At 34.1% G+C, this 25,256-nt stretch overlaps 2 protein-coding genes and 1 long non-coding RNA gene across 6 annotated transcripts in view; 2 read left to right on the top strand and 1 right to left on the bottom strand.

Annotated features, from left to right (window-relative positions):
• Positions 1–350: 350 nt before the first annotated feature.
• On the bottom strand, positions 351–2,567 carry LOC130014151 (uncharacterized). The gene is made up of 4 exons (XR_008789169.1): positions 2,494–2,567; positions 1,441–1,511; positions 776–861; positions 351–406 (listed from the first exon to the last, which is right to left on the bottom strand). It is a non-coding gene; the product is annotated as an uncharacterized LOC130014151 (long non-coding RNA).
• Positions 2,568–2,753: 186 nt separating this feature from the next.
• On the top strand, positions 2,754–10,180 carry LOC126829295 (leucine-rich repeat-containing protein 51). The gene is made up of 5 exons (XM_050559085.1): positions 2,754–2,930; positions 4,371–4,483; positions 5,973–6,190; positions 6,619–6,759; positions 7,553–10,180. Exons 1-5 carry the CDS (start codon positions 2,914–2,916, stop codon positions 7,691–7,693), a joined length of 630 nt encoding a protein of 209 aa, XP_050415042.1. The 5' UTR covers positions 2,754–2,913; the 3' UTR covers positions 7,694–10,180.
• Positions 10,181–13,507: 3,327 nt separating this feature from the next.
• Positions 13,508–25,256, top strand: part of LOC126829282 (Kruppel-like factor 3) — a 54,511-nt gene continuing 42,762 nt past the window's right edge. For 2 of the 4 annotated variants that reach the window (XR_007683329.2, XM_050559064.2), the window contains exons 1-3: positions 13,508–13,707; positions 18,256–18,298; positions 20,326–20,374. Coding sequence is in view for 2 of the 4 variants with exons in the window: in XM_050559064.2 (XP_050415021.1) it covers positions 13,587–13,707; positions 18,256–18,298; positions 20,326–20,374 (213 nt within the window). In the remaining 2 variants the exon portion in view is untranslated. Of the gene's footprint in view, positions 13,708–18,255; positions 18,299–20,325; positions 20,375–23,570; positions 24,424–25,256 lie in introns of those variants that run through there. The other 2 variants (XM_050559067.2, XM_050559066.2) reach the window with 2 other exon arrangements.

Below are 25,256 nucleotides of genomic sequence, written 5' to 3'. Positions count from 1 at the left end.
AGTGGCTTCTCCAACTTCTCTTAATCCTTAAAATCTTAATTGTCAAAATAATAATCCTATAAAAGACAATGTGGTTGTGACGATAGAATTATACCTACATGTAGTCTTACACATGTATAATGATGCTCAATTTTCCATTTAATTATATATTGTACCAAGTCTAATAATTTTTTTATGAAGAAATGTATCATGCTGATAAAAAAAGATAATTATCTCTAATATTGTTATATAATTAACAATGACCATGTGGTAATCTTCAGTGAGAGATTTTTAAGTAAAAAAATAATCTTCAGCATTTTTATCTATTAGAATTAGAACATATATTTATTTCAACTTACTTTCTATATAATCCTGTACATTTTCCATCCATGTTCTGTCAGATATGTTTATTACAAGTGATTGTTCCCTGGAAATATAAAATTACGAAAGAATTTGATGACTTTAGATACTATAAATTTACTTTGTACAGCACCAGTACTTTATGACTTTGTTAAATTTTGATAGAGTTTCACAAGATCTTGTTAGCTAGGCAAGTAACAATTTTGTCTGGGATGGGTTGTGTATTTTCAATCAATGGATCTTTTATGTGCACTATAATAACAGTATATGATTCCCTTGCAATAAATTAGACATTACTTGATAAAGTTTTTGGATCTAGGACAAGTGTCATTTTTTATTTTTTATTTTGTATCTATACACAGTTGTTGTCCAGCTCGCTTTCTTCCAGTTTAAAATTTTATATAATTAGTACATTACAGGTACTTTGGAAACTTACGATAACTTGAGTAAATTGGTCAATTGTTTTCCATCTTTTAATTCATGAAGGGAATTTAAATGAGCCTCTTCATCAATAGCATTTACCTGAAAATATTATATTGACAATAAATAAATCAAAATGATTTCATAACTGATATGTTAACCAAAATAATAAGAAGATTCATGAAAGACGATTGACATTTTGTATTAATCACAACTCTTTAGGTTCACTTCAATTACTAGCAAAGTCTGTTTTCTCGACAGATAAATGAGATAGACAGGGAGAAATGGGGTCTAACGCCCTCTTGACACAAACTACTACTAGGTCATTTTGCAACTAACATATGGTTCAATTTTATTTCAATAATTTGCTTGCGCGTAGGGGTCTTTAAGTTAACAGTGGGAGGAAATCGGAGGACCCTAAGCCTTGTCACGTACATGTACAAGCGGGAAATCAAAACCACGCCACTTGACTCAATGACAGACCTTATAATCCAACGCGCACATGTATTCGGCCATGCAACCCCCCAAATGAGATCTATTTAGCATCCACTTGACATTTTACATCCCATACGAATGAATAGACATGTATATAATGTCACTATATAGACACTGTCCTGGACAGAGCTCTTTGTAAATATGTAAATATCTGTGAGTTGTCGTCTTAGGGAGTCTTAAACTTACCCAGTCAATAAGTGCTCTTTTCTTGCCAGGATCCATTTCTTTTGCTTTATTTCATAAATTTACAAATATTCCTATAAATAATTAAGAATACATAAATTTATCTTACATATTTAAAAGTACTAAAAACAAGCATATCTTTTGTCTTTAAATTACCAATAAATAAAAACAAAATATAAGCTTACACTAATTCTAAAGCCATTATAATCCAAAGCTCACTAACTAAAGTCTACGGATGAAAATCTATAGACTATATAGATGAGTAACCTTAATACCATTGCAATACGAATAACTCAATATCAGGGACACTTTCCTTGAGGCTGTGGGTACAATACAGAATTTAAATTATTAAAGTCTTTTGTTATTTTTTCTTCAGCCCCCCCCACCCCTCATGATTCAAGGATATTCTCAGATCATTCTATAAACCGGGATAAACAACTAACACAAACTTGTGAGAAACCTTAATGTCATTGCAATGAAAATAACTGAATATTAATTAGGAACACTTTCCTTGCAGCTGTGGGTACAATACAGGTACAATTCTCAGATCATTCATACCCAACCACATCTCCTATCCTAAAATACCTGACCCACCATTCGACAAATCTCCACTGGTAATTGGAAAAGAGGGAAGGTAGGGGACGGGGTGAGGAAGGCTAGAATTTAGAAATAATCTAAATTTTCACCATTTACTGTATAAATAAATTATAAATACCAGTAGGCTAGGCCTACGCCTAGTAGTAAGCTTACGATTAATATTAATGTATATTTTATTTTCCAGCATTACCAGACACTGAACATTTTAATTTAATGGTGCTGACTGATTGTTGAATTCTAGGAAGCCTAAGCCTACGTGAACTTTAACCATTTTCTATACACACAGGTTTAATGAGGTTACTTGACCTGCAATAATGGCAGTGCAATTGTGCTGTTGACGTGTTTTGAAGTTTGATTCACCACAACACAAAAATAAAGAAATATAAAGTACATTTTAGATGCAAAAAAAACATAAATTTGCAACTGGAAAGTCTATTTCATATTTCTAAGTATACAAACCAGACTCATTGTTCCTTTATTTTGAGTTATTTCATGTAGATTGGGAAAGTTTTCTGACCATATTTTAAATTTACTTCCCACGATGTAATCGAGTACTTTGAATTTTAGCGGGGCATCGTCGAACACTGGCGGAAAACCCCGGTATCGGGTCGACCAATCAAATGTCAGAATCACTAAATCGGTTCTTTCCGTGAGCATCGGAGCGAGACGACCATTTCCTTTATTGAAGAAACCTTTGTTTATCATCCGGGTATGTTGAATCGTTGTCCCCGACAACAAACATGGTGGCGTCCATTAATTTGTTGTGATCATGTTAGTTTAGGAGTTTTTACAAGTAATCTGAAATTATTTTAGCAAATGTTTGTTTAAGGAATTAACGGGTTATTTTAACGCGAATCGGTTGTTTTGAGAGAGACCAACATGTCTTCGGGAACCAGGTAAAGCATAGAAATTAGATAACCGTTTGATTTTCAAGTTGATTTTATTTTGTGGGAAATTGAGTTTGCGCCAGTGACCTAAATTATTAAAATTTAAATAGATCTAGCCTACTATTCCAAGCTCAATTTCTTAAAAGGTACTCATCAAGTTGTGGGTTAAGTTAAGCTTAATGACTTTTGTGGTCGAATTCATCGTGTTTCTAAATTTTATGAAAGTACGAAATATTTGATAAAAGTTGGTATACAGGCTATAATACTAATTGCCTTAGGATTATGTAGTTTTAGCCATGCTGCCCATCAAATTAATGGCATCATGTCTAAAAATGTAGGTTTAAGTACTGGTGAGCTTGTAGTGTAGACCATTATTGATAATTTAATAGACTGTCAGAGAATTGGGTATGGTAACATGCAAAATACAGATCAGAAGATCTCCAATTTATTAAATTTTGTACTGCTTTCCTTCAAATTCAATTAGGCTACTAGCCTAGTACTGACTAAGTAGGCCTAGTAGTAGTACTAAAAAAGTTCTCATAGACATTTTAAAGGGTAGTGCCAGTAGCATATAAATTAATGAACACAGGCCAGTTGACTGGCACTTGGAACAAAATTCATATAATTATAATGTATATTGGGAAAATTTTTCATGGTCTTTTGATTACTAGGCCTACGTTGTCGATGGATAAAATATTTTCAAATTATTGGTGGGACTGAAGCACTAGTGTCCAAAAGGCCTTAGGTAGGAACAGACTGCTGGTACAATATGTAATTTACTAATTGATTCTAACGATTGATCTTTATTATCAGAATATTACCACCTGTGTGGGGATGAAAAACAAAAATATTATCGGTAATTGATCTTCTGATTCGTATCAATGGCTATTTCAAATAGTAGGGCCTAAACATTAAAATACGGTAGAATAGATGAAAATAGATTGTGCAGGCGGCAGGTAGACACATTACAACTTTACGATCTACATAGTTGGCCGAAAATTATCATCATATTTTTTATTTCGGATCCTAGTATTACTATAATTAATGATTTTTATACACCCACATTGTCATGTGAGAAACTTCCAATCAATAGAAACAGGTAACCAAAACCTGAAGAAATCACATTTTCATGTGGACGTATATTGTCGTCGCTCCTGTCCGTCCATCCACAGTTTGTTTGTGAACACTCTACAGGTCACAATTCTTATCCGATTTTGACGAAACTTGAAATATAGGTTTACCTTCCGATATTGGCATGTATCAGATCAAAACTTCCTGGATTATGACCCCTGATTGTACAGAAAATCACATTATTATATTAGCTTGTTTTTCTCTGTCCATCTCATACAAAATGTGGGCGTATCTTGCATGGCAACCTCTTGTTTGTTAATATATATATATTCCTTTCGTAAGATGACACATGTTTTATGTTTTAACTTTATATTTTAGTTTGGTTGTTGCCAAGAAGAAATCCACTTTGCCTGTTAGTAGTGCTATTGATTCGAACAATGAGAGTCTGCCACCTTTAGATTATTCTTACCTTAAAATCACTAATCTAACAGGTAATTAATTATACATCTATTAAATTCATGCTGTAGTTCTGTGATTAATGTCTTCCTGGTTCCGTTAATATCCCGAATCGATCAAATCTATTAAATCCATAGTTCTGTCGTTAATGTCTGTGGTTACCTTGAAATCACTAATGTAGCCTACTGTATCGAGGCAAAATGAACAAATCCATACTGTACTAACTAGTTGTATCACTTTATTACCAGCACTGGGAGGGTTTATTTCCTGATCTTGGATTCAATCTTAATGTAAACTGTGTTTAGAAATTGTGCAGTTTGGGGGGTCAGCTCATTTCATTCAATCCTGTTATTATTATTATTATTAGATAATTGTACTAGATTTTGACTCTTTCCAATAATGAAATTTGTGTGAATGCCTAATAGTCAGAATTTGTGACAGTTATTCAAATGAGCTAAAATCTTTTACGGCTTTAGATAAGCTTACAATTATAGTTAAAAGCTAAATGGCACACCATGATGGTCTGGGTATAATTCAATAATCCTTAGAGAAGCTATAGAGGTGTAAAATTGATAAATCCTGCTTGTGCTAATAATAGATTTACTGATGGGTGTCAATCAGGTTACATTATCTAATGTAATTATTTGTAAGGTTTCATGACATCTCACGAGAACAGTTAATCTACAGTATTGCACAGAGATAACTCAAGCGTAACATGCATGATTTGATTGATTACTTCATTGATTGAAGTCATTTTACAGTGCTTCCCACAAAGAACTGTTCATGACTCAAGTAAAATGCACTTAGACCACAGTGGTTTGTTATACTGCATACAGAAAACTGACAAACTATAAACTATTTTGAGAATAGATCTCTGACCAGAATGGCCGCCATATCCAAAAATTTTGTATACCGTACTAATCTGTCATGCGATTCAACTCCATTTCACACAAAAACTAAATGAATCTCTTCAATTTTATGTTAAATGGATATTGGATAGGCCTACTGGTACTTCTCAAAATTCGCGAAGTATACTTATTGTTTACGACTAAAATCATTGATTTGGGAATTAATATGTAGGTCAACTAGTTTAGAGTCTGTTCGCAAGCAGAGCTAATTGTACTAATTGTAGACCGACTGCATAAGTTTAGTATAGTTTGGCCTGTATGGCATGTTCAACAGTTTGATACTTAGGAACTCACTTTACTGACTTTAAACAGTTGCCCCCCCCCCCAATGTCAATATTATGAAGCCAGTATTGCAATTATAGATTTTTTTTTTTTTTTTCATCAAAAATCAGTGGACTAAATCACTTCCCACAAACATCATATTTCAGTGTTTTACATTTATGATCTCTCATAGAAATTTAGGATTATCCAGTTTCACTTATGATGGTCAATAACATTTATCTGGGTTGCAGACTTTATAATTTAATTGAGGCTTTTTAGGTGTTGCAGGGATGCATGAATTTAGAACCAGAATACTCTTTTCATTTGGCCTTATGTATTATTTTTTCTGTTCTAGATATTTACGATGAAACACCTAGACCAGCTGTCCTACAAAAAAAAGCAATCGTACCTGTAAGAGAAGATGGCAAGTCTGGTAGTCGATGTTTAAGACTAAATAACAATGCATTAGTGGATATTAAACTTCTATCAGAAATTTGTACAAATTTGTTTGATAATCCATCCGTACTTGGTTGGTTAGATTTATCATTTAACGAGTTAGTTGGTATAGATCAGGTGAGTTATTCTCTTTATTCCCTCTTGTTTCATGGAATATAATAAATGGGGCGTTTCGAATTTTCATGGCTTTATGGTATTTCATGCCCTTAAGGGGTTTAACGTCAACTCGACACAAACTAGGTCATTTCGGGACTAACACATGGTTCAATTTTACTTCAATAATTCGCTTGCGCGTAGGGGTCTTCAGCAGTGGGAGGAAACTGCTAAAGACCCCACTGCTAAAGACCCCTATGCGCAAGCGAATTATTGAAATAAAATTGAACCATGTGCTAGTCCCGAAATGACCTAATTTGTGTTGAGTGGATGTTAAACCCCATTTCTCTCTCTCTCTATTGAGTCTGTCACTATACAATACATTTACATCAACTGGATTCTTTTCACTTTTCATTTCTTTAATTGAATATTGTTTGTTTTCTATGTTGTAGATAGTATGTGAATTCGAAGGATTAGAGATTTTATATCTCCATGGTAACCAAATAAATAATATTGGGGAGGTAGAAAAATTGCAGTCATTAAAGAATTTACGTAAATTAACTCTCCATGGCAATCCAGTTGAAAATGTTAAGGTAAATAATAATATTGTATATTTATATCATGCCAGTTCCATCAATAAATGCATGTTGAAGGCGGTGCCAAGATAAACTACTGTTTTCCTGACAAAATAGAAGCAAAATAATCCACAGAATAATGGACAAATCCGAATAACTTGACAACTCTTCGACTGGTTACTTACATGTGATACAAGTCATAGGTTTGACCCAGGTTTGTATAGGACAAGGAGTAGGGTCACCTACCCAACATCGTGTTTCTTTGCTGGTACTCATCTTCTAGTAGTTTCCTCCAACTTCCAAAGACCACTGTGTCCAACAGAATTATTGAAAAAAATACATGTATATCAAACTGCAGTAAAGTGTAGAAGAACCACATCATACATAACCAACCAAATGAAGGTTATCTTGCGAACTCTGTGGTGTGGAAAAACAATAAAATGGGGTTTAACATTCACTCAGCTCAAAATAGGTCCTTTCGGGACTAACATAGGTTCAATTTTATCTCAATAATTCGTTTGCGCATAGTGGTCTTTCAGCAGTGGGAGGAAACTGGAGGACCCGAAGAAAACTCACGAATGTTGAATATAAAGAAGTGCTGTGGTCCTGTAGCACTAATCAACGCTTTTTAGACATATCATTTTCTGACTTTTGGCAATGAGTAGAAACTTCCAATTTCAAAGGCTGGGTGTACAAAAGGGGTACTTGAGTTTTAGTAGAAACAAGAATTGAGAATAATGGCAGCGACATCTACATGTAGAGATGCGCAACAAGGGAGATTACATTACTTTAGTTGTAACATAATTTTCAGGGATACAGACATCATATCCTGGCGCTGATGCCATGGTTACAGAATTTTGATTTTAGTGCAGTAACAAAGGCCGACAGAAGGACAGCAGAAAACTGGGAAAAGATGAATAAAACACCCAAGAAAAAGAAGAAGGAAATGTAAAGGGAAAGGAATAAACTGTGATATGTTAATTCATTAGATACCAAAAAATGTGAAAGACTATTGAGGCCATACAAAAAAATATTCTGGTTCTCAAAGAATATTAAAATTTTCTAAAGATAACTGAGCTAAATGACTTCTCACAGACTCATAAACATCACATTTTAAGGTTCGACATCTATCTCGGCATCAGTTGATTCATGCTGTCTACAGGAATTTTCTTTATTTATAAAATTACTAATTCTTGTGTTGCACTGATCTTGTAGTTCTAATGTGAATAATACTCCTTCCATGCCCATCAGTCATTCTTTCTCATTACTACATGTATAGATGCACACTGACCAGCAGTGAATATTCGCTAGGCCGCTACAATCACTGATAAGGATGCCATCGATGTGACTTAATGAGTCCCAAATATTAACTTTTTTCTTCCGTCAAATTAAATTCTAAAACATTTTTTTTCATGTATTAGAAAAATAAAGACGTTTGAAGTATTTGTAGGTAAAAATCATTTCCTATTGTGTAAATGAGTATTAAAATAAGTTAAATTCACCATTTAGCCCGAATAAGTAACGTCTTATGTAAACAATGCACGTGCCATTGAGCCAGTGATTGACGCCGCGTGATGTGACGTTACTTGTTTGAAACAGTCATCTGTTACAGAGATATTAGAATACTTTCGTAATCCTCTGTGAAACAGATTGGTATAGATGGTTGCCATTTCCTAATAACTATGTGTCATTTATGATTCTCCTGTGTCATTTATGATTCTCAATATCAGGGTTGTGTACTTTATAACTGAGGCTGTGTTACACTTCCGATTACTTCCTCTTTTATTGCGGGGAAATACAAACGTGGTAATTAAACAGAAGGTGACACAGCAGTATCCAAGAACCAGCATATTTTTTTATTTTTATTTGGCCTAACTTATAATATTTGTGTGTAAAAATATGTAATACTGAGATTGTGTACCTGCTTTATTATAACGGTTAGTTAACTTAATGCATAAAATGCATGTGTCTTTTTGTGAATGGCTATATTGTATTTAACTAATACAATATTCTATGGAAAACACTTGAAATATATAATATACCATTGCTAGAATTTTGTCATTCAACCTAATTTTAGAATTAGGTTTCTAGGGGCATGTTAATTAATTCCTGCCTTTTTAATAATACATGATATACATTTTATTATATTAGGTATTTTACCCCAAATGTTAAATGAATTTACTGAAGTTAGTATATGCTTACATGTACATTTATCACGTATATGTGCAATGTTTGGGCTTTTAATTTAATTCAAAATTTTAATGATTGTAATTGGTTCTTCCTTAAGACGAGCTGGTGCCAAAATTTTGTTTTAGACATTTAAAGGCATGCACACCACATTGTGGCACAGATTATTTGCTATCACGGATAAATATTCCACCATAGTGTCAAAATATACAGCCCATAGTCTATAGTCCCTGACCATACATTAGGTATATAATCCTCATCTGGGTGACAAAAGATCATATGTGCTTTTAAAATGCAGATTGTTTAAGCCCTTGATGGATTCCAGAGTGTTTAGTTTTGTCTAAACCAATTATAGTACGGTATGCTTAACAAAAATTCACCATGCAGCCTATGAAAAATTTTCATGCATAATGATGCCCATCATACGATTGGAGCTGCTGACAAAATGTCAGTGACCAGAATTGGTATGGCATGCGGCTGCATGCTGAAAGCTCTGCCAGACTGATTGGAAATGACAAATCATTCTTAATATAACAGATCAAGTAAGATTAAAATCTGAAACTAATTTCAACAATTCCTTCCACAAAAAGTAACATTTTTCCTTTTCAGTACTAATGTTTTTTATTCTTTTTAATTATTTAAACAAAAAATCCCATAAAAACAATTGTTTAATGTAATTGTAAATACCACGCCATTAAGTTATTTTAATTTTTTATTTTGACTGTTGATTATTTTACCGCGTTAAGTCATAAAATGCATTTTTTAACATCTTTATTTTTTGCTTGTAAATTCCGTGTGTAACAGGGTCAGTCATAGTTTCATTCTCTCTATTTTTTTCAAGTTGTGAATTATGGAATGTGATCAAGCAATGAGTCTATAATTGATTATGGTAATACTGAGTTAGATATTATTATTGTATCAGACCCCAACATGTATAATATTATCAAGCAATGAGTGTGTAATTGATTATATAATACTGAGTTTAGATATTACATTTATTATCATATCAGACCCAACATGTATAATTTTATCAAGCTATGAGTGATTAATTGATTATGATAATATTGGGTTAGGAGTCTGTAATTGATTATGGTAATACTGAGTTCGATACTATTAACCTATCAAGCCCCAGAATGTATAATTATTTATGTAGAAATATTTTTGTTATAATAGAATTGTTAATGTCATGTTAGATGAAAAGAAACCGACCAGCATTGTTTTATGTTTGATAAAATAATATAGAAACAAAATATTGAATTCCAACTTGTTGATTCTTCATGAAAATTTGCACACACAATGAATATGATGTGAACATATTCTCCTCTCCCTATCTTGTCTGTTGGTGTCAATGAAGTTTGGACCCCCTGCTAATTTTTCGGTTGGGGCATAGTTCTTAAAGTGTTCAATGTTCGTCAAAAATCAACTCCAGTTGGTTACTATGTCCAGGGGCGGATCCAGGAATTTTTGCAGGAGGGGTTTGCCAGGTTCCTGAGACAATGTATCTCCCCCCCCCTCCCACATGGTCTCTATCGTCATTTTGGCGTATATACATACACATTGAGCTTTTTAAACAGAGAAATTCAACTCCTTGTTTGACGTCAATTTTTATTATGAATTAATACAATGACATTGTGATTCAATTTCATGGATGCAAAGCATTAATTGCGATAAAACATAATGTCTATATCATTATCTTATGCTTTGAGTGCCCATCCTGTCCCACATCTCACGATAAAGGATAAAGCACACGGCCGAGAAACTTTTCGCATAAAAAGTGTTGATTTACAAAAAAAATTCTGTAGCTGAGCAGGGGGGTGTTCGACCCCCCAAACCCCCTCTCTGGATCCGCCCCTGATGTTAAGGTCTCTCCATTCCCCACATTTACATGCCCTACCTGTAGCTGTAAGTACATGTACTGTACTGCTGTAGGCGGTCTGAAACTACAACAGATGTATATAACGTATATAATACTTCTATTATAATAGGTAAAACTAAGCCCATGTGGACATAATTATATTAATTATTTCTATTTGTCTGACACATATATCAAACTGAAGAGTGACATGATACTTTAGTTATATAATTTCGGTATATGCAGGAGATGAGACTGTGTGATCTTCATCAAGACTTGTGGATTGAGAACTGGAATTTTCTGATTGAACACTGGGATCATTGTCTGTTCTTCTAGGCACACTGCCTGATGTCTTCTTTTTATATGTCATAATGGCAGCTATCAGGATTTTAGGAGTTAAGGATTTCAATCATTACAAAGCCAAAAACTATATCTCCAAATATCAACATTTTAGTAATGGGAAGTGGTGTCACTAAAAAATAAAATACATATTACAATAGTATATATCAAACCAGTTAATATCCACCAAGTGCAGGGGTTTAACATGCAGATCATAATTAGTGTGTGTTGGGGGTTCAAAATCCCAACTAACAGTACTACATAGTACAATATGGGGTTCCCGAAGGATCAGTCCTCGGTCCAATTCTATTCATAATTTACACACTGCCTTTTGGCGATGTCAGGGTATGGTATGCAAACTTATATTTCTTTGTTGACGATACTCAGTTGTATTCCAGTGGCCCACTTTGAGAAATCTCAGACAAAACTCTAACTGGAAAACTGCACTGAAAAAAATCAGCGAAATCTCGGTGTCACTTTTGATTCATCTAAGGGCTCTAAATCTCATCTGCGGTGATGTAATTTAAAAAATTTTCTAGGATGATGGGCCTTCCAAGGTCTGTCACTTAACCCGCCCTGAGTATCATAGGTAGCCAGGTGTGACTAATAGATTGCTCACCTTTATGTATTTGTTTGGGTAGAAATATAAGATGACTTTGTACCTACCTGTTACCAACATTGTATTAAATATGTAAAATATCAGAACATGTCGAAATAACTCTATTTCTAGAGGGGGATCACGGTGGAGGTCGGGTGTTCGATCCCTGCATTGGCCGAGAAAGTCCATCCAGATTTTCCGTCGTGGTTCTCCCTTGTTTGGAGTAAAACAGTAGGACGTTAAACCCCATTTCATTTTCTATTTCTAGACATCAAATGACATGTTATAGTTTTGATATTTGAGATAAAGTGTCTGGCAGACAAGATTTAAATTACAAACCATATCACAGTTTACCTAATACCATTGATGACATTGTTTATCATTAAAATATTCAAGTGATCATTATTCTGAACTATTGTTTAATATGTATAGAAATTTAAGTCAGTAGTCATTAATTAGCAGATGTTCAAAAATAGATAATGAAAAATGAATATATTGAAAATTTCAGTCAAATTACTTGAGTGAAGTTATGATTGTTTGAAGTTTTGACAAGAGCAGCTCGGTTGTCAAGTATCATTGCTACAATAATAAACATAGTCTTGATTATCCACTTTATCAATAAATTATTAAGTGACAAATGTAGTCTAATTCATTCATTATCTAAATCATCCTATGACCTAGATTGTTGATTATGATCTTGCGATGTGAATAAATGTCTAAATATTAAGTAAAACCGGAATTGAGCAATAACAATTTTTATGGTTCCATTATCCTTCTGTCTCTAAGCCATGAATATGCACCAAAACCTGGCAGGGACTGTGAATACGAACCTTCAGCTTCGATACTAGACCAAAAAGTCAACAATAATGATTTTCCATAGGAGAGAACGGCAATAAATAGAAGTGACTAGCTGTTATTGGTGGTCTGCGTTTAGGTGATTGACACTCAAGGTGGAGTTGGTTCCCTTGACACACGTTTAGCCCTTCTGATGTGGTTACCAGTATATCAGCAACCCAGTTGCATTTTGTTTTATTGTTAGACCAATGATGTTTTTAGTCGCCAATTTGTCTGTTTCCTAAAGTTAAAAATAAACAAAACAAAAAAAACATTTTGTGTGCATATAATAACGGCTATTCTGGGATTGCAAATGGATATGAAGCATATAGTAGACTATGCTTATTCTTTATAGAACATCTTATACCACTTCATATTTTGGAGGAAACTTTACACTAATGCAAATCGTTTTTTTAATAATAACCTCTTCTTTTATAAAAGTAGATTTTGTTTGAGGATGGAGTCAGCAAGTAAAATAGAGATTTTTGTTATTACCCACTTAAAACTTCATACCAGTCACTAATTTTCTTGGAAAATCACAAAGAATTGGGGTTTCATTAAATTTCTGAAATACGCCATTTTTTTTAAAATGCTAAGAAATTTCATTTTATAAAATTGTATATTCCCAAAACTGTACCGTAACAAAAACGGGGAAAACATATATATATGACACTTCTTAACTAACTTTTATTTAACTGACTTTTTTATGGGGTTTTTTTTTTTGTTTGTTTTTTTTTTTAATCTGAAAAATCTAGATCTATTTATGTTTTTACAATTATTTGTGGTTGAATTACATAAATCGTGATTTTTTATAATTAATAAAACTTTCCCGAAATACTGTTATCTTCTTTTCGTGTCTATCTTGGGTCATGTCAGTCAGTTGATACCCAATCATCCAGTTTTGTGTTTCCCATTTCTCAACTAATGTTAAAACTTCACCGTTATTCGAGACTAGCTGTCATGTCGCTGACACCCCGAGAAAAGTGGGTGGGGCCAAAGGAGTTGCCCGGATGTTGGGTGTGTCACACTTAAAACATGGCCGACGCGGGGGCGAAGGATCTGAAAAGAGGTGCAAGTGGGTTGATTAATGTTGATATTTCTCGGAACAAGCGAAGCAGATCGCCACAAGAGTGCAGTATTAACAATAAAACGATAGGTAAGGTTACGTCGAGACGCGATAATGTGGGCGTTAGACGAAGGTAACGGTAAATTTTCTGTACTGGAATGGAAAATAATATTTCGTCTGGTATCAGCTGCAACTGGTTGTTGGCAGTGTTGTATTATGTCTGTAGGCCTACTCTGTCTGTGTCTGAGAGAGGAATGCACGACGACTGCAGAGGTTCCACGTTTTACATGTATTCGTTCTTTCATAAAATAATATAAACAAGTAAGACGGACAGGGGACAGGTGACGATAATCATTCCGTTACATCTATCAAACAGAATATATATTAGATTTTTGTAAATAACAGCTGATTTTAGTCTTCAGTCAAGTCATTACTGTGTGTGTCGATCTTTTAATACATAATTAAGGCCATCACCATTCATAACAAATACTAGTCCATTTCTAATGCAAGCCTGTTTCTAATGAAAATATTAATATTGATAACAACATTCTGAGTGTAAAATATAAACATGGTTGTTGGATGTCCTGTATTATTAAGTTTATTCCCAGACAAACTGACACCTCAGTTGTCTCCATCCCTGTTCTCTCCACCCCTCCCCCTCCTTCATTATCTGCCTATTCTATTCTATTGAACACTATTCGTGTCATATTCTAAACAGAAACTTTGTTATGAAATACGACCTAATCACTGTTAATTGTTGTATTCAATTGATTAATGATAGGTGATTCAAATATAGCTCTGACTTTCCTTTCACCCTTATATTAAAGATCCAACATACCAGAAGTTTAAAGGAGCTAAATAACAGCCCTTATCTTGCAGGTTTTTTGGGGAATTTTTTTATACTCTTGTTGTTAATTACATAATTAAACTTAGGTCTTTACTTTAAAATAGTACATATTTTTGAAATTGTACCTACATAATTGAAAACATATAGTCATTCGGATGGGAGGGTAAACCTAGGTATATATATATATATTGGCTTGCACGTAAAGAATCCTTGGCAGTTTGAATTCTATTAGTAGGCAGTATATTTATTAACTTTGGAGATAAGAGACTGATCTGACTTTGTAGGGTTACAAATCTGATTTGCAAATGGGGGTTGCAACCAAGTATGATTTTATGACCAACATATGTATCTACTACTAATTAGATATTGATTGGTATAACAATAATATAATATAACATTAACACATGTTAAGAATTAAAGGGGTTAAGCTGATAATTTGATCAGGATTGAATTGATTAAAATGGTGTGAATGAGACCATGTGGTGTTACAAATAGACACCATTATGTTATAGATGTGGAGTATGTCAAACAGTGGACCCAACTGTTTGAGATGTTATTATTGCCAACGTTTTATATTGTTTGTTGTTCATGGGGTTTAATGTCTGCTTCCAATAGGGGGGGGGGGGGCGAATGGCTAATGCGTGCATGTTGTATCTTAAGGTCTGTCATTGGGTCAAGTGGCATGGTTTTGATTCCCTGCTTGTACATGACAAGAAATAGCGTCGCCTGTCCAACCTTGTGGGTTTTCTCCAGGCTCTCTGGTTTCCTCCCACTGCTAAAGACAAAGACACCTATGCACAAGCAAATTACGGAAATAAAATTGAACCATATGTTACTCCTGAAATGACCTGGTTTGTGAGGAGTGAACGTTAAACCCAATTTTACTCTCTCTCCCTATTTCCAACAACGTTGTCTGATTTTGATGCGCCCACATGGAAATGTGGTCGTATATTGTCGTCCACAATTTCTTGTAAACACTCTACAGACTACATTTATCATCCGATCAATTTGAAATTTATATATTTTGTTTATATGTTGTGAGACGAAGAATCCTATTTTATTTCAACAATTTTCTGTTTAGGACTATTATGGCCCTTGTTTCGCTTTGTAGAGACTTGTAAATGCTCTAATGTGACATCCCTTGTCGACTGTCCAGATAATTTAGTTGCTGTGGGCATATGTTTTGTTGCCTGCCAACTTATCTTTAGTAGTATATTCATCCAATGCACATGGGTCTTTCCTGTGAGATGAAACCAGAGTACCCAGACTAAACCCACAATGTTGAGAAGGTGCTCCAATCTCCAAGCTACGTATGCTTACACCAGGGATAGAAACCATGACTGCAAGGGAAAGGTGACCGGCTAGGTAGTAGTGGTCAGAGCACAACACTTTAGACTATTAGGTCATCCGAACTCCCTAATTGTTATGAATTAATTGTTTTAAACAACTGGACTACCCATAATCTTCAGCTTTTCAGAAATCCAAATTTCAATTTCAACAGCATTTAGATATAATTAGTGACAAGTTTCATGCATGAGACAGGATATGATTATTCTTTATTTAACACATGATATTGATACCACTTCCCATGCATTTTGGAAGTTCTTGAAGCAATTAATTGAATTTAGCAAATGCAAATGAAGTTAAAGTTTTACGCAGTCGCTTGTAAACTACATCATTTTGAAAGACAAATTTCTAATATTGATATGAATATCAGTCCAAAAATGGTTCAATTGAAATTTTGTCATTCTGTGCTGCACACTATGCAATAAGCCCACCCCCAATTTGTTGTTCTGGAAGTTTTATTAATAGGCTTTTTTTTTTAATTCGATTGGTATTATATTATCAAATAACACACTATTTATGGTATTATATTATCTAGCATTCTCTTACATGTAATTTAAGCTACGTTCCCAGAAAAGTATTTATTGGGTGGTTATTTCCAATTAAAGTATGGCAATTTTGGTATACATGGAAAGTAGAAATATCCAATCTTACTAGAAAAATACTGGATTCTCTGAAAAACACTCATGAAGTGCATACAGGACAAAAACTTACGGGTTTCCCTAATCGACAGCCCGACAATTAGGAGTGTATACACGCGTGACGTCGAAGGTTGCACGCATAGATTGAGCGCTTGATGTACATTTTGATAAAGTTTATGAAGAGTTAGACGTACAACACTTTCTGAGATAAAAATAACGGAAAAAGACGCGGGAAGTGGATAATCCGAGAATTTAATTCGGCTCCAATATTTGTAATAAATATTCAGCGATAAAGGCAACATCGTCTCCTCCGACTTCTCACCCGCTGTGTCACGTGACACAAACATGACCTCTTTTGATCGATTTTTTATAGCCAGGTATTCCCTGACAATTGCAGTGTTTTGGGAAGGATTTGAAGCAAAATTATGATAAATTGATTAGTTTGAATATGTTTTTAGTCCAAATATATCATCAAATCACTCAGTTTGTACCAGGGAACGTATCTTTAAATGTTAAATAATCAATCTGAGTACATATTAGTGTGGATTAAGCCATGAAAAAATTTGATAGTTTAGCGAATAATGCAGATGGCGCATTGGGACTTTTAACAGAGGGATAATGAAATGGGCTGTCTCTGTCTATCTGAAACTTTTTACACCCATCAATCAATTAAATACTAGCTGAGCCTTTTGTCAATTAAAAATTTTGCGAATTTGATTGTTTTTGTGTTTCCATGGAAACAAATTTAAATTATGCAGTATATGTACTGTATTCATCTTTCATTTGGAAGGATACGAAATGACCTAATATTTTTCAAAATCTGAACATCTATCTATTTGTCAGGTTGATTAGGAGTCACTCCCTTCTCATTCGAGCAGGAGAGGACATTAAACCTCATTTCATATAATTTCCCTACCCATTCTCAGTGCACGACACCTGAATTTACTATACATGTATCCACACTGGTATTGTTTTGTGTGTTTATTCAAATAAAAAAACACAGCTTGAAAGATTTTATGCACGTAATAGTGAAATATTTTATCTAATATAAGATTGTGCAAGTGTTTTTGATCACAATTTGTTGTAAAGAGGGAGTGGGATATGATAAGAATAAGATAATCATTATTACTTAACAAGAAGTGAAATGAAACATCTTACTTTTCTGCACCAATTGGGTTAATGAAGACAAGCATACACCATGCAGTGGGCTATGAGGGAAATCTTTAACATGCTGCCAATGGAAATGAAAAGAAACAGGGTTTAAGGCCCTACTGTTTTGCTCCGTCTGGGCTAATGAAAATGGACATGCGCCATTCAGTCTTACGATGAGAGAAATCTTGCCTGGACAGCAGTGTTACGACCTACTCTTATATCAAATTCCAACTGCCAAGGGTTCTTTTACGTGCACGCCAATGTGTACACAGGACCTTGTTTTTTCCCCATCAGAATGACTAGACAGCTCTCCTCAAAGGCCTGCTGCCTATGGTATACACAGAGTATTTGAGCAACTAGATGCTTTTCTTTGCCATGCCCTCTGTTCCGGTAGAGGACATTTTTATATACACCATACTGACAAAGAGCCTTAGACATAGTGAATAATATTAACAAACTAAATTTGCAAAGTTTTCGTATGTTATTGACATGACTGGATTGGAATACAGGCATCTGGATAGATTTTTATTTTCTACTGGGTATTGACCGACAGCCATTGTAATGTCAAACTGCTGATACATGTACAATATTGAAATATTTTAGAACAATATTTATTTATACACCTGTTAATTTTCTTGTTTGTTTGAATTACAGAATTACAGTCAATAATAAAGAGTGAAAAAAACAGTCAACACATGTAAGTAGAAGACTAGACCTAGAGTTATCTTTCCTTGACACAGGGGCCCCAGACAATCTTGCTCAATGTTTAGCACCATTGGAATACATGGCAACAGACAATAATAATAATAATTTATAAATTTATACAGTGCAACAAAATTCAGCCAATGGTTGCTCTACTAAAGGCGCTTTACAAAGCTTATAGTTGCACACAGTAACACAGTTACAGATGTCCATACTGTACATTATATCAAACGACTGCGAGTTTTACAACATCTAGGTATGTTATCCCCATTTACCACAGATACGTGTACAAACACATTAAAAAATAGATACATTTACAGTCGTTAAAAGCCGAATTTCAAAAGGAAAAGTTCTAGCAAACTTGACATTGAACAAACCTTGAACTTTGCAACTCGATTATCACAGCTAGACATTTCAATTGGAAAGCACGAGACTTGGTATTCGCAATGATATTTTCTATTAAGGAATCTGGGAGGTCGCGTCCTAGGTCAGTAACAAATTGAAATTAGTGACGAAAAATGCAGAGTATTGTGTGAAGATCTTGTTAAGATGGAGATGAAGCCTTTTATTGAAGATGATCTTCAGTTGTCTTTTAACAGTAGTAACACTAGAGCAGTGACTCAGTCAGTAGGACTCACTAGCCTTGGGGTCGCGGGTTTGTTCCAGTTCTTTTTTGAGAAAATTCTTCAGGATTTTCCAGCTTGGTTTCCCTTTGTCAGTGGTGCGGGACGAATTGCCTGACAAGGTGACAAGGAAGTTGTCTAGTCGTTCGTATGGGATGAAAAACCAAGGTCCTGTGTACACATTCTGTTATAGTATTATTGCACTAAATAAATAGAGGAGGATTATTATTATTATTATTATTATTGGCATGCATTTAAAAAGTGTCTGGAATTCATTATTAGAGTAGGCCGTAGCGCAGATGTCCAGGAAACATTTCCTTATAACACACTGCATGGCGTAGGCCCATCTTCATTAGCCTAGTCAGCGCAGAAAAGTAGGAAGTTAAACTTCATTTCACGAAAAAGAAAAGTTTGACCAAATGAAGTATTAGGTATAATTAGAGTTCATTACGAGGCTTTGATTGACCTTAACCTTCGATTAATGTGAACTGATATATGTATACATATAAAGCCATATGATTATATATTATTGTTGAATTATTAATGTTAATCAGACTGTCACCATGGCTACCACCTTAACCATTTCCTCTTTAATTTTTTCCCTAAGTTCTTGATATGCTACAATCTCTAGACTTGGAATGTGTTACAGAGATATAAATTATCTATGTGAATGTCACATTGTTCCAGAGGCAGACTGTATTGTTGTTTAATGCCCCAATAAGAACTGTATATTGGTTCTATTTTAAAATGTAATGATATAGAATTATTATCCCATGTCTAACAAACTTGTGAAGGGATATTGAAAAGGTGTTCGCCTGTCTGTTCAAATAAAATATTTTTTTCACAGTATAATTCACATAAACCTTTGAAGATGTCTGTATTAAACATAAAGTAGTTATTAATTATTATAGTAGTTATGCCTGTTATTAATTCGAAATTTCTTTGATTTAATAAAATGTCTGTTTCATTTACTTTCCATGGAAACAATTTTAACAGTAAGACTAATAATGTGCTCACATATCTAGCCAGCTAAACATTTTTCCGTGCAATAATCAGTATATACATATGTATGCGCCATTTGCATTTTAGCTAAAATATCAAATATCTCACGGCTTAATACACTCTAAATATCAACTCAGATTGATTATTTAACATTTAATTAAGAAAGAAAAATCAAATATCGCCTGACTTGGATTCAATCGGATTTCAACTAGGCCCATCAGGTTTCTTGGTCATCATTAAAAGATAACAGCGTCTTGTTATGCTCGAGCATTGGTGAAATTTCAATTTAACATAACTTGTATATGTAGTATTGTAGTAGCTTGCTAAGGATTCCTATAGCTCTAAGTGACGTATCAGACCTTTAATGTTACCAGTGGTTGTTATTCTTTATTTTCAGATCAACAGAAGAAAATAACCAAATTCAGTCAACAGAGACCAAAGATAAGGTAAATAAATAAATATTATTGATTATCAATTAATTATATTTGTACATGAGATAACAAATGTTGTCACTACAAGATATGGGGTCCTACCTTATTTAGAAATTGTTGCTGTTTTATTTGATGTCATCTCAAACTTGTACCTATTACCGTGTTGTAGTTTGAACTAATTAAGCTTACCCAGCTTTAAAGAAACGATGGGTTGTGTGACCTATTAGATAATTTGAATTTTGATATGCCTACATTGAAATGTGGACGTATATTGCCGTCGGTCGGTCCGTCGTCCACAAGCCTATTGAATTTCAGCAATTTCCGTTTATTATGTCTAGAGTTATGGCCCTTGTTTCACTTTATTGAACCATGTGAATGCTCTAACGTCAAAAGTTATCATTCGATCTGTCTAAAATTTATATGCATTATTTAAAATAGTGAAGCCATGAAGCCTATTGAATTTCAACAATTTACAATAATTACTTCTAGAGTTATGGCTCTTGTTTCACTTTGTTCAACCTTGTTAATGTTCGATTGATGAAAGTTATCATCCAATATGTATGAAATTTATATGCATCATTAAAATTTGTGAAACAGAGATCTATTAAATTTCAGCAATTTCCGTCAATTATTTCTAGAGTTATGGCCCTTGTTTTACTTTGTGAACCCTGTGAATGCTTGCTTTGAATGACAAAAGTGATCATCCAATCTGTATGGAATTTATGTGCATTATTTAAATTAGTAAAATGAAAAAGCCTGTCAAATTTCAACAATTTCTGTAAACTACTTCCAAAGTTGAGGCCTTTGTTTCAGTTTGTAAAACCTTGTGGACCCTCAAACGACGAAAATCATAATCTGATCTGTATTGGAACTGTCTTGTAAAGGCCCCCAATTACCTACAGTACAAAGGAATAAATATGCGACAACTCTTGTCGACTGCTCAGACGATTTAGCTGCTGTGGGCGTATGTTTCGTTGCCTGGCAACCTATCTTTCTTCTTCAGTTCAAAACAAATAATACTTTGTTGCTGTATACAATAGCTCTTGAAATTGAAAATAAAAAGAACAGTCCCCATGAAGCCATTTATCAAGATCCCTAAAAATTGAACTAAAAATTAAATTGTTTTGGCTTAACGTTCATTTGTGACAACTAGTTCTGTTCAGGGTTCATTCATAGAAAATCCATATACCTTTAAGTTTAATTTGCTTTCATACATTTAAAAAAAATTTGGTAAAAAATTGCGACTGAGATAGTTATTTATCTGCTCAGATTTTCCCTGTGGTGTATCTACAGTAGAGCACCATTTGAAGGGGGATGCCACTGAGAGGTACTGGCAGTATGTTTAGTACATTGCATCAGTGTAGGTGCAAAGGAAGGTGCAATTCTAATTTTTATGTGACGCCATAATTTGTTAGTTAAAAGATTAACGAAATTGACTTGTATTTTTGAGGCGATTTTATAATACAGTTATCTAAAAAAAACAATGGGTGTCGGATATACAGGAGCCGCAAAGACCAGTGCTTGCTATAGGTGCTATTTTCCTCAGATACGCAACTGGATTTTCCAAATTTAAATCTATGTTCATCTTGAGGAACATGGGTTAATCTTATTTGCTTGGATTTTCCAAATTTAAATTTATGTTGATCTTAAGGAACATGGTTTAATCTTGTGATTAGGGTTAATATGAGATTAAGATTACATATATAATGTGTTGAACCCTAGACTGTCCTATATTATAAGATTATATATTATTATGTATAAAGCTAACTTTGATTGTTGAGTTTAAATGTGATTTAAGAGGTCTGAAAAGAATATTTATAATATTTTATAAGTACTTGTAAATAGGCCTCACCAATTTGAAACTTTGCTTCTTATTTCTTCGGGTAAAAGGGGGATTAAAAGTGTGCGCTTGAAATCACAAGGTCTGTAAATGAGTCCAGTGGTGTGGTTTCGATTCCCCACCTGTACGTGACAATGAGTAATTTTGCCTGTCTATCCTTGTGGGTTTTCTCTGGGTCCTCCGCTTTTCTCCCACTGCTAAAGACCCCTGTGCACAAGCAAATTATTGAAATAATATTCACCCATGTCTTAATCCTGAAATAACCTAGTTTGTGTCGAGTGGATGCTAAACCCCATTTCTCTCTTTTTCTTGGGGTAAAAAAATAATTGAAAACAAAAACTACTTGTTTGATCTATGTAAATATGTTTAGTTTTAATTCAATTGTAAATTTTGAAATTTTAAACAAAATATATTGCAAGAGACTTGGGGGAATATTCATTTATTAAACATGCATTATGCAAGAGCTAAATCTGCCTATTGCAGGTCTTTCTTTAGACTTGAAATGCTATCTAAATTATTAATTAGACATTAATTAACTTATCCAGACCATAATCAAGTCTCAATGCCATCGTTAGCCTGCAATATTTAATGGATTTGAATATATTTTGGGATGAATAATTGAACTAAAAATGGATAATCAAGACTTTTTATTATCGTACCAACGTTAGTTATGACGATCAAGGCTAGCCTAAAATTGAATCACAAATATCTCGGATCACGGTGAAGCAACTTGTCTGAAATTTTCAGCATATTTTGTTTACATTATCTATATTTAACTATTATAGCAAGAACTGTCAGCTCTTTATCTAAATCTTACCTAATGCCCCTTTAAATCCCAGTACAACTGAAAATTAAATTGGTTTGGTCTAAGTAGGATTTTAATATTAAAGTTAAAAGTTGGATATCCACCATGTTGATTTTGAAGAAATGAAATGGGGATTACCTTTGAATTTTTCTATGTCAAGCAATGTAAAGAAAGCGATCAGACATGATGAGGGGAATTTATTAACCGACCACAATGCTATTGTCTACTTGTACTTTGACATTCAACTGTCAGTGCCGACGAATCTTTCACATGGCGCCAGTCATATACATAGAATTTCTTTCTGCTTTGTCCCAACAGAACAAGTTGATTAAATGCTTTACCTTAGCATTTAGAATTCAAAGAAGAGTATATGGAAAAAATGCTGCCCATGCAAAATTTTCCCCACCACACAGTGCAGGCACGTCTTCACTAACCTGTTAGATTCTGAAAAGGAAGAAATTATTAAAATGGGGTTTAACATCCTTCTGTTCTGTTCTGACTGGGCTAATGAAGATGGGCATATGCCATACAGTGTGCTATGAGGGAAATTTTGCCTGGACAGTAGCACTACAGCCTACTCTTTTATGTCAATTTCTGTCAAGGGTTCTTTTATGTGCACGCCAAAGTGTACATGGTACCTCGGTTTTTCGTTCCATTTGAACGACTAGACAGCTGTCCTTGTCAAACCATCCGTCCTGCACCACTGACAATGGGAAACCATTCCGGAAAATCAGATGAACCAGCGACCTATAGACTAGTGAGTCAACGTCTTACTCTCTTAGCCACCCTGGTTCCCCTGGAAAGTAAGATACTACAACCCATTTCATTTCATTATTCCGAAAAGATATAAAATTGAGAAGGAAATAAGAAAAGAAAAGACTTGTTATATAAATAGTATCATGTGGAGAACCCTAAAGATAGTACTTAGTCTTATTTAAGGTGTGGACTGGCCATACCTCACCCAGAAACAAACTCAAGTTTGAAAAAACTTCAATATTGACACGGAAAACAGCGTTATTTACTTGTTGTCTTCACGACCACCAGTTAACGCTGGTTGGAGTCTCGTGTTTATTTGTATTACTTTGTTTTTATTTGTTTTTGTTAGAAAGTTTGGTGGGTGTGGTGTTCGGGTGGTTCATATCAGTAAACGTATTCTTCATTTGCACCTGATGTTAAACGTTGAGGAGGTCGCAAGACACTGTCATTCCTCTCTTCGGACGTTTCAAGATTTGTTCAGACTTCTTTTTGGGGATTAATTTTCGCCTTTGTTTGGATGCCATGTTCAAAAACTAACAGAAGGATGTGCACAACGTGCTGGATTTCTAACGTTTGTGTGGCAGAAACTTCAGCAGACGTGATATATAAAAATTAGGCGTGGTAGACCTACTAGTTACCATGACAACTCAAGGTCAGTGCAAGGTAAATACGATGATTGTTAAAACAATGAAGACTTAAACTTGAAGATCTTCACTTCATTTGTTTAAGGATAACAAATAGAAAAAAGTTTCTGAGATATTTGTGCAATTTACGCCTTCATTTTTGCGAATGAGAATTAATATATTATGTGATCATTGCCCTATGTTTGGAAGGGTCATTTATCTAAATGGCCTATATTTTAAGATTAATTAAAGATACTTTATGGGAGATTAAATAAAGAGCTGGCAGTTCTCACTATAATAGTTAAAAACTAGATAATATAAAGGGAATTTGCTGAAAATGTCAGTCAAATTGATCTACTCTAAACAGAGAATTTAGTGGTTGAATTTTGTTCTAGTCATCATTACTAAAGTCGGTACGATAATAAACATAGTCTCGATTATCCATTTTTTGATTTAATTATGAATGAGCGTTGAGAAGCAGATCGAGTAAATAATTAATCTAACTGAGGATAGTCTACTCCTTTAATTACATATTCATGCATCTTAATGTTTCTATTAAGTAGCATATATTGTTGATTTATGAAAATAAACCACATGATGTCTTTGCATAGAGTTGAAATATAATATAACCATCTACAAAATTATAGGAGTCGCGGTGGCTCAGTGAGTAAGATGCTAGTTCGCTAAAATAAGAGTAGGCCATAATGCTACTGTCCAGGCAAAATTTCCTTCGTAGCACACTGTATCAGCCAAGTCGGAGCAGAGAGATAGGATGTTAAACCCATTTCATTTTATTTCACAAACTTATAGAGTCTTACAAACCTCCACATTTCTCAAATACTATGCTTGAAAACTCTAATTCTTAAATTAGTT

This window comes from Patella vulgata, chromosome 8 (assembly GCF_932274485.2).
Source record: "Patella vulgata chromosome 8, xgPatVulg1.2, whole genome shotgun sequence".
In the NCBI taxonomy this organism is placed as follows: domain Eukaryota; kingdom Metazoa; phylum Mollusca; class Gastropoda; family Patellidae; genus Patella; species Patella vulgata.
The sequence above is the reverse complement of the archived record's forward strand: the minus strand, read 5'-3'. Positions and strand labels throughout refer to the sequence as shown.

What these genes read in the sequence shown, in the direction of transcription:
- LOC126829295 (XM_050559085.1), top strand. An exon ending in AGTTAGTTGGTATAGATCAG is followed by an intron (nt 6,191 to 6,618) that starts GTGAGTTATTCT and finishes TCTATGTTGTAG; the next exon opens with ATAGTATGTGAATTCGAAGG. An exon ending in ATCCAGTTGAAAATGTTAAG is followed by an intron (nt 6,760 to 7,552) that starts GTAAATAATAAT and finishes CATAATTTTCAG; the next exon opens with GGATACAGACATCATATCCT.